Source organism: Apiospora marii (assembly GCF_038362585.1).
Source record: "Apiospora marii strain CBS 49790 chromosome Unknown utg000001l_segment0_segment0, whole genome shotgun sequence".
In the NCBI taxonomy this organism is placed as follows: domain Eukaryota; kingdom Fungi; phylum Ascomycota; class Sordariomycetes; order Amphisphaeriales; family Apiosporaceae; genus Apiospora; species Apiospora marii.
Genome location: NW_027117372.1, coordinates 3826234 through 3835671, shown reverse-complemented (window position 1 = coordinate 3835671; position 9438 = coordinate 3826234). Strand labels below are relative to the sequence as shown.

The window sequence follows — 9438 nt, the reverse complement described above, 5'->3', positions numbered from 1 at the left end:
CTATTTCAAAAGCAGGTCCCATAGGGCCTCCTTCTCCTTGAAATCGTGATGGATGATGTTCACCAACCAAGTATCCCGCTTCATGTGCTCCAGCAGCTTGCTGCTTTCGGTACCCTTGCCGTAGACCTTGGCCCATTCGGCCCAGATACCGTAGGCTTCCTCGCACCACGCCCGGAAGCTGACTTCTTCAATAATGGTTGGCGTGACGATCTCTTTGCCTGGGAAAACACCCCACGTTACAGCATTGGTGCTTGCTTCCACAGCCTCCCCTGACAGTCCACCCGTCTCGTCCGAGGAAATAAAGTCACCGTTCGCGTTCGCAGCAAAGAAACAAACAGAATCCTTGACTTCGGAAGACTGCAGTTTCTCATAGAGCACTTTCCAGTCTGCCGAAGGGATGAAGAACTCGACAAAGGCCTTTTGGAAGACGAAACCTTGGTGCGGGCCCCATCCAAAGGTCGAATCTGAAGATCGGAGGCCATCGACAGCTGGCTGCGATGCTACTGTCCACCATCCCTTCGAGTTCAACTCCAATAGAGTTTGACTAATAGTTCCGGTTTCCGCATTGAATTCCTCCTCACTCCAAGGAATCGCGGATAGCTCGCCCTTCAAATGCTTTACAAAAAGACTGCTGATGTCTTCAGGCTTTGTAGGATGGCCCCAGAAGCTTATAGCCTGTGCATTGGTGACATGCAAACTGGGTCCGTATCCGTCGATTTCACCATAGGCTGGAGATCTGGCATCTCCCCATCGTCCGTTGGGGTAGTCATCCCACGTTGCTTCACGGCCCAGGACGCCTTCGCCTTCAGAGATTGCGAGTGTGTTGGCTCGCGTGTTGATGGGTTCGACCGGTATACTAGCATCAGCTGCGGTGGTTTCGTACTCTGGATGCGACGGGGTCCGGCCCATAACAATAACGCGATTGCGCGGGTCGGAGCCAATCGAAGACTGTCGGCGAGAATGATCGTGGGCCGGAGGAGCTAGGGAGCCTTGAGGGGTCGAGGACCCGTTCACAGTAAGGGCGGGGATGTTAGGCAAAAGGTCATCCGATACTGCCTCCTCTTCGCCAGGTATGCTAGCCGGAATGAGGTCTGTCCGCTCAAGAATGAATGAGACCGCCTTTTCGAGGTTGAGAGTATAAAAGTGGAAGCCCTTGGGGCCAGGGGTCCGGCCCTTGATCTCCTTGACACGCTCAACTATCTCACTGACAATATCCACGCCGACGTTCTTGACTTTCTCGTCATCCTGTTTGACAGCATCCAAACGAGCCATAATAGGATCTGGTATTGAGGCATGGCTGAGCTTGGTAGTTCGCTTGATCATTTGGTAGCTCTGAATGGGCATGAGGCCAGGGATAATGGGGATTTCCTTAAAAGCTCCGCTGGGGTGCTCTCTCAACGTACGCTCAAACTTGTCGTAAGCATCCACGTCAAAGAAGAGCTGTGTCATAATGAAGTCCGCCCCGGCGAGTGTTTTGTCCACGAGGTATGACAAGTCGTGTTCTAAACTCTGCCCCAAAGGATGACTCTCGTCGGCGTGCCCTTCGGGATACGCCGCCACGCCTATGCAGAAATAGTCGCCGTGGTTTTCTCTGATATAGCGCACAAGATCGACTGCCCACACGAAACTTGCATCAATGGCATCTTCGGGGTCGCGATTTGGATCCTCGTACTCGTCCGCTCTAGGAGGATCGCCACGCAAAGCCAAAATATTTCGAATGCCAAGAACCTTTGCATCCTCCAAGGTCTGATCTATCATCTTCCTGCTCATGTTGGTGCACGTCAGATGCAGACATGTAGTCAAGTTAAGCTCCCTCTGGCAGATCTCTGCAAGTTCCAGCGACTTCGCAGAAGTCGAACCACCGGCGCCCCATGTCACATTCACGAATAGTGGCCGGAGAGCTCTTGCCATCCTGTCAAGGCGGTCGCGAAGGTTGGAGAAGCCCATGGCGGTCTTGGGAGGGAAAAACTCGAGCGAGGAGTAGCAGGCATCTGCCGGCAGAGCGGCTATCTTGTCTGTGATTTTCTCCATTGTGGAAGGGGGCGGACACTACAGCGTCCTATGCCACAGGCCCTGAAAGTTCGAAGAAGTCCCGCGAAAAGAGGCGGTAGGACGGGTTTGATTATGGTGACTATGTCGGGTGTTCGGTTTCGGTGGACAATATTCGGTTAGATGGCGGCGCACTCCAAATCCCCAATGACCAAACGGCGAAAGAAATGACGAAAGGATGCGTTCAAGCCAGTGCGGTATCGCTCGCGGGTTTGTAGCAAAGTCGAAAATGCTTCTTGGGAGAAGACGCGCTGGCGAAGGGTTGACAGCGACAATTGGTCGATAAATGGGTACTGAATCTATGCAATGGCATGTAACAATGCTATGCAATGGCATGTAATCATGAATGAAGCAAAGCACGGGCAGATCAATGGGACGGCAAGGCCTGTTGATAATGAGTAATGGGAATTGATCGGATCTATCGCCTCTCTAATTCAGACACTGCTGTCGAAAAATAATTGAATTGCCCCGCGGTTGCGTTTTCGGCGACTGACCCCTCTGTGCGGGCGCTTCCTGTACCCCAAATCCAACATTCAAATTGGATCAATTGGATGAGACCCAGATATCTGAGTTAACAATGTACATGGTACGGAGTACATACATGTATCTTTGTTCGCCCTTCGCCGTTTCCCCATCATGACAACGGCACTTCTTGACAGGGTATCTGCATGCCCAGAGGCTTGTTAGTTAGGAGTATCAAACACATGTATAGTCCATGCCGACTTTGATATGAGAAAGCTTACCAACTGTCACTTACTATAACCCAAGCTTGATGTAGGATGCACACGTTGTAGAACCGGGTTTCATACTGCCTGATGAGTTTCAATCAATAGGTACATGAACATCTATCTACATAGTATACGCATGACCAGATCATTACACCTGCAGTGGATTGGAACAGGAGCAATGAATAGTAAGTCCTCTCCAACCAATATATATCCTCCAGAACCCAATGCCGATTGATTGGATACCTACGGATTTCAAGATCACGAAAGACCCCTGCCACCAGCACCCGACTTTGTCAACTCCGTTTAGAGACACTCAGATAAGTTGCAGGGATACCTGTCTCCGCTCAATGTGTATGATAGGTTCCCAGCTGTCGGCTTGAGCTCCTTATCGCACCTCTGCGTCTATCGTGTATCCTCATAAACGCCTAGAATTAGCAATTGGGGTCGCCTATCGCCGCGTATTTGTAAGCTCCCCCCTTCGGCTTCGGCTTGCTGGGGAAGGCCCTACAGCATTATGATCCTTCGATATGGATGGCTTGGATGATACGCCCTCCAGATCTGACCCATGTAGCCATTGAGCAGGGTGAAATGCTTATCTATCACATACCGTTGATGCCCGGTTAATAGATTCCCATCCTTCTCCGCCTTCACCGTACCTGTGACGCTTTAGCTCTCTTCCCCATATTCCGCCTTTCCGCATCATTGCCCAACAATTCGACCGTGAACATTCTCATCTTTGGCGACGTTTTAGGCAATTGCTGCTCGATATGGACTCCTCCACGGAGAGCATCAGGCTGGCGAAGCCGCGGCCGAAGGACATGAGCCATCATTTCTCGGACGTGACGCTGGCCCGACTGCCGAGCAAAATGAAAGAATACTACAAATACTTTCTGATCCCCGGCATTGGCCAGCTGGCCGGTGGTTCGTAGCCTTTTCCTGCTTCCCACTGTCTTGTGCGTGCGCGTCAGGCCGGACTAACAACGCCGGGCAATTTCCCGCCTCCGCTCAACAGGTCTCCCCCATCCCCAATTCTTCCCGTACGACACGCTCGAGGCGCAGACCGCGAAGCCCGAGAGATGGACGCCCACGCCGAACCGCCCCGGCGCCGACGACGCGCTCACCTCCCAACTGGCCTCGACGTCGCTTCTGCCGGACAAGAAGAATAAGAGCAGCGCCCCGGACCCCCGCGCGGCGCCCGAGCACGTCGTGGTGCCGCACGACGGCGAGGGCAGTGACCCGCTCAAGAAGGTGGATCTGACCACGGCCCTGCAGTACGGGCTGGCGGCTGGCTACCCGGCCCTGCTCTCCTTCGTGCGGCAGTTTGCGCGCGAGAACCTGCACCCGAACGTGCCGTACGAGGGCGGGCCGGAAGTCGTCATGACGGTCGGCTCGACCGACGGCATGTCTAAGTCGCTGGAGCTCTTCACCAACATCTGGGTCGAGGGGAAGAATCCCGTCAGCGAGCGCCAGGGACTGCTCTCCGAGGTCTTCATGTACGCCAACGTTCTCAGCCAGGCACTGCCCCGCGGGTTGAACGTGGTGCCCGTGGAGATGGACGGCGAAGGCATGATGGCCGAGGGTCCCGGTGGACTGGAAGATGTGCTCGCGAATTGGGACGAGAGTAAGGGAAAGAGGCCTCATCTCATATACACGGTAACGTATGTTGACCTGGCTGCTGCGCCTGCGTTTAGTATTATAGACCCGTGTACTAACATCGTTCGACAGGATGGGTCACAACCCGACCAGCGGTGTCCTGTCCCTGCAGCGCCGGAAAGAGATATACGCTGTCTGCAGCAAGTACGACGTCATCATCATCGAGGACGACCCATATTGGTATCTGCAATACCCTTCGGCTGAGCTTAACGAGGCTAAGGCCCGTGGCTTGCCCATCCCGGAACCTAAAGACGCCAATACCTTAGAGAACAAGTCCGGATACCCGTTCCTGGACTCCCTCGTGCCTTCGTTCTTGAATGTCGACACCGACGGTCGGGTCGTGCGCCTCGATACCTTCTCCAAGACTGTCGCACCCGGCTGCCGCTTGGGCTGGATCACAACGACACCGGAGATCGCCGAGAAGATCCTTCGAATCGCCGAGACCGGCACGCAGCAGCCGTCTGGTTTCGTCCAGGCCCTGGTTGCGCAGACCATCATGGGCCCGCAGCAAGCCGAAGGAAGTGCCACCATGAGCATCTTCTCGGCGCTACGATCGAGCAGCGAGAAAGCGGCGTTCCGCGGCTGGAAGGTGGACGGCTGGGTGCGCTGGTTGGCGGGTCTGCGTGGTGAGTACGAGCGCCGCATGAACTGCATGTGCACCATTCTGGAGGAGGGCGCCTACCAGCTGAAGCAGTCGACGCCCGTCCGCAAGGCCGACGCCGACTGGGGTGTCATCACCAAGACGCAGCTGTACGATTTCGACTGGCCGCGCGGCGGCATGTTCCTGTGGATGCGCATGCACTTTGAGCAGCACCCCCTCTGGCAGGTGCCCGGGTCTAAGGGCCTCCCAATCAACGGTACGGCGCTGACGACGGCGCTCATGATCCTCCTCACCCACAAGCCGTACCTTGTTCTCGTGTCGCCGGGCCTCATGTTCAGCACCACGCCGCAGATCGCCGAGGAGAGGGGCTGGGCATACTACCGCCTGTGCTTCGCGGCCGAGAGCGATGAAAACATCGAAAAGTGCTCCCAGCGTCTCGTCCAGGGCATCCACCGTTTCTTCCGCATCAAGAAGGTCAAGGAGCTTGAGGATCTTCTTGATGAGGCCAACGCTATGAGCGAACAGGGCCTTGATGCCCGGGACGGCCTCACGAATATGGGGACCTATATGGGGTGCTAAATGTGTAATGACTACTTACGTGAGACGACTGCTTAAGAGATTGTAAGGATTGTGCCGACAGTAAAGACATAAAATGGCATACCACTTTTCTTCTTGGCAGTATCGTATTGCTAGTGATGTAAGAACCAGCGAGGTGCAATTACTACTTCTTCAGGGAAACGAGTTCGTCTGTTCATTGACTCGATGCTGGGAGTGCACGATTCGTGCGTTACACGAGCCCGCTGGGTACAACATCTGTAACATCACCACCGAAATTACGACAATAACCGGAAATCATAACATGTGCAAGCAATACCCTTGGTATATAAACGGGTAGAGGTGGTTCAATACGAACCACGAGTCTGCTGTGATGTATAATCGGGAAAGACAGCGGCCAGTGGACAAACTCGCCCCTACAACGGCTGAGATCCGAGCATGTCTATCTATTAGGGTACCGTTAGAGCTCACTGCCGGTCAGGATTGTACAGTTACTCTACCCATTAGCATGGCATATCTTCAAAGTCTGAAAAAGGCAAGCATTCATAACCGGTACAGCATCGAACATTTTTAGATTAGTCATGATCACAATCAATTCATTCCCCTTAAGTGGAGGGCAAATTAGACCCTGTGTGAAATCATCATTGATTTACTCGTAAACCGAGCCAGTACGCCTCAGTAAAAAACGACCCATAACCCATTCCCTGAAATGCCAATGCTGCTCACCAAGCATTGATCTCGTTTAGTCCTGGTTGACAACCTCCTTGAACAGAGCGGCGGTGGCCGGGGGCTTGCCCTCGGGAGCCTTCTGCTCACCAAGCTTCTCCTTGACGAAGGTGGCGTGGTAAGGGTTCAGGCGAAGCATGACCTGCTTGTTGCGCAGGGGGTTCTTCTTCTGGACGTGGGCACGCTTGGTGACGGCACCACCCTTGGGGGCGCGCAGCACACTCTGGATTTCAGAGCTGTTGATCAGACGGGTCAGATCGGCGTTGGAGACCAGGTTGGAAGGCAGGAGGAAGTCCTTCTTCAGCTCAGAGGGCTTGGTGGTGGTGCCGTAGATGTTGTCCAGGGCCTTGAAGGCGGCGGAGGTCCAGACGATGAAGCGACCGAGGTGACCACCAGGGGCGAGCTGGAGGAGGTTCAGGGCGTAGACGTCGCAGGTCTCGCAGCCGGGCATGTTGCGGAAGCCCTTGACGAGCTCCTTGCCATCGACGGCGGAATCGTAGATGACAAGAGGACCGCGGCGCTGGGTGTGGCGTCGGCCTCGCATCTTACCCTTACCAGCTCGGAGCTTCTTGGACTTCTTGGCCTTGAGCACATCGGCACCAGCACCAACGGAAGTCAGGATCTTGAAGGCAGCGGCGGTCTTGGCGGCAGCAGCACCCTCGAAGATGGAGGAGTCGATGACCAGGGGAACCTCGGGGACGGAGGAGATCTGGTGACCGCGGGCGAGGAGCAGAGGGGTGACGGCAGAAGCAGCCAGAGCGGAGGCAGTAGCGAAACGCCTTTTCGAAGCATTACGTTAGTGATTGGACTATTTTGTGATGCGGAAGGCACGGAAACTCACTTCTGGCCCTGGTTGATCTTGATGTGCCACTTGCGCCAGATCTTGGTAGGAGCGAACATGCGACCGGATCGGCACATGTTACCGAAGGCAGCCTGACCGGCACGGTGAGTACCACCACCAGAGACACGAGGAATACGGGCAACAGCACGACCAGTACCCCAAGACTCGGCAGAGGTCTGGTGACCGGCCTTCTCGCTGACGGCGTAAGGCTGGCGCTTGTTCTTGGCCATACCGGTGTGCACCTGCTGAACGATATCAGGGCGGATGGGCGAGGTGAAGACGGTAGGCATAGGGTGCGAGGCTCCCGAGGGAGCTCCGTCCTTGCCGATGATGGTGACGGTCGGTCGAGACATGTTGGCGTCGGTGTTGAGGTCTGTTTGGGCGGAAGAGTTAGTTAAGGAAAAAAAAATCAAGGACCACAACGAATTGAAAAGCCGCCGATTAAAGCCAAGCAACAATTCACAAGTAAATCAAATGCGCGAGCCAGCGAGGCGAATTGCAAAAACTTACCTCGACGGCGGGTTGGGCTGTTGGGTTAGTAGTCGTCTTCGGAGCGTGAAGTCGACTTTTTTCGTGGTGGAGGAGCTGGCAAGCAGAAAGTCGAGAAATCTGCAATCGCACGCACACAAAGCTCGAATTTTGCACTTGTGGGAGGGCAACAGGGTTGGAATCGGATAAGTGCCAGACCCACCTTTCTCAGCTGGGGGCTACGGTTAAATGCATAGGCCACCTAGAAGAATACAGCATACATGTAATGTCTCTAGTCTCCTCTTACAGGGCTGCGGGGCTTCGGCGTCTAATGATTCCACTCTTGGCTACACGCATATTACGTGTAGTAAGTACATAGATTTCACCTACCAGCCTACTGCCTACCTATCACATGTAGTGGATATCGTTTCTGGAACTCGCCCTCTGGAGCCAGCACCCAGTACCGAAAAGAAACAACTTGCTGCAAAAGACAGCACTGTGTGTCAGATAGGATATATCAGCGCGCAATCACAATGACATAGCGCAAAACTTGAATAAATTTCTATGGCTTAGGTGAACTCTTCGTCGCCCACCTATGCAAATATGTATGTATGCTGTACTAGGGGCTCGTGCGGGAACAGTTTCCTGCTGATGGCAGAAGACAATTGATTCGTCGGCCACCTAAATATTCAAGTTGAAAACGTTTGGCTGAATCACGTCAGGTGTGTACCCCGGCTGCCCGGGTTGAAACAACAGCCCGGGGAACAACTTAAGTCTCAGATATGAAGAAAGAAGATTTTCTAATTTTCAGGGGACCTCCAATAAGTTACACTTGTTTATTACTACCTAGGTAGGTGCTAGGTCTTATGCACAAGGATATCGGGGGCCTACACTGGATATAGATGGCCTACCCTGGACATACTTAGATGGCGTTGCCATTTCAAACATGAATATTTATCGTTCACTTCGATGCATAGTAACCAGCGCTCGGGACAGGTAATGGCGATTTCAATTCAATCGCTATACATGTAATATTATTTTTTCCACATGGTTGATATCATCCGACAGTGGCACTCGTAATCACGTGACCTAACTTCTAGAACGAACTCAGCAATGAGAGCGACTAATGTTAACTAGGGGTCTCAAATCTCTGATTCGCATTATGCCATAATAGCGTTTTAGCGGTATTTGCCACCATAATGGCGATATCGAGATAATGAGGTTATGGAAGTCCGAGCGGATTGACGTACGACCCCTCGCAACCTCGCATTTCTCTCCCTCCCTCGCAACACATTTTCAACGCTGCCAACACCCCCATTCACGATGTCGTATTAAACTTATCACTGTCGCGACTGGCTTGTTTTCCCGGCCATTTCGATACCCATTTCGACGAAGGGGAGACAGGTGCGACCGGCGGCCATTCCGCCGATGTGGCTCGAAACGCGGCCGATGTGGCTTGAATGTGGCCGGTAAATCATTTAAGTTTCGTTATTCGCATTATAGCTAATATTCTTGCAGTAGCGTATCATTTTGCGATAATACGCTACTTTGCATTACAGCCATAATATGCATTATCACGACCCCTAATGTTAACCACTACTCCGTACACCACATCGGATTTGATCGGATTATTTGATGGCGGTTTCGCCTTCTGCGATAGGTCATGGTTCACTCAGGATGGGGTAGACGTCTTGCTTCCTTCGACACCCCTAGACTTGGACGACCTTCTGTCCACGAAACATATATCTACAAAGTTGCTATCATACAAGCACCTCTATTCGGCAGCCGTTATCCATCTTTCCAAGCATACCCAGATT

At 53.3% G+C, this 9438-nt stretch overlaps 3 protein-coding genes across 3 annotated transcripts; 1 reads left to right on the top strand and 2 right to left on the bottom strand.

Moving 5' to 3' along the window:
- PG985_001239 (uncharacterized protein) lies at positions 1–2031 on the bottom strand (the record flags this gene model as incomplete). Its single annotated transcript, XM_066821008.1, has 1 exon — positions 1–2031. One exon carries the CDS (start codon positions 2029–2031, stop codon positions 1–3), a length of 2031 nt encoding a protein of 676 aa, XP_066691887.1.
- A 1513-nt stretch (positions 2032–3544) lies between these two features.
- Positions 3545–5610, top strand: PG985_001238 (uncharacterized protein; the record flags this gene model as incomplete). The annotated part of the gene is made up of 3 exons (XM_066821007.1): positions 3545–3698; positions 3790–4435; positions 4503–5610. The coding sequence occupies 3 exons, from the start codon at positions 3545–3547 to the stop codon at positions 5608–5610; spliced, it is 1908 nt and encodes a 635-aa protein (XP_066691886.1).
- Positions 5611–6328: 718 nt separating this feature from the next.
- Positions 6329–7527, bottom strand: PG985_001237 (60S ribosomal protein uL4; the record flags this gene model as incomplete). The annotated part of the gene is made up of 2 exons (XM_066821006.1): positions 7154–7527; positions 6329–7091 (listed from the first exon to the last, which is right to left on the bottom strand). Exons 1-2 carry the CDS (start codon positions 7504–7506, stop codon positions 6329–6331), a joined length of 1116 nt encoding a protein of 371 aa, XP_066691885.1. The 5' UTR covers positions 7507–7527.
- Between the last annotated feature and the right edge of the window lie 1911 nt (positions 7528–9438).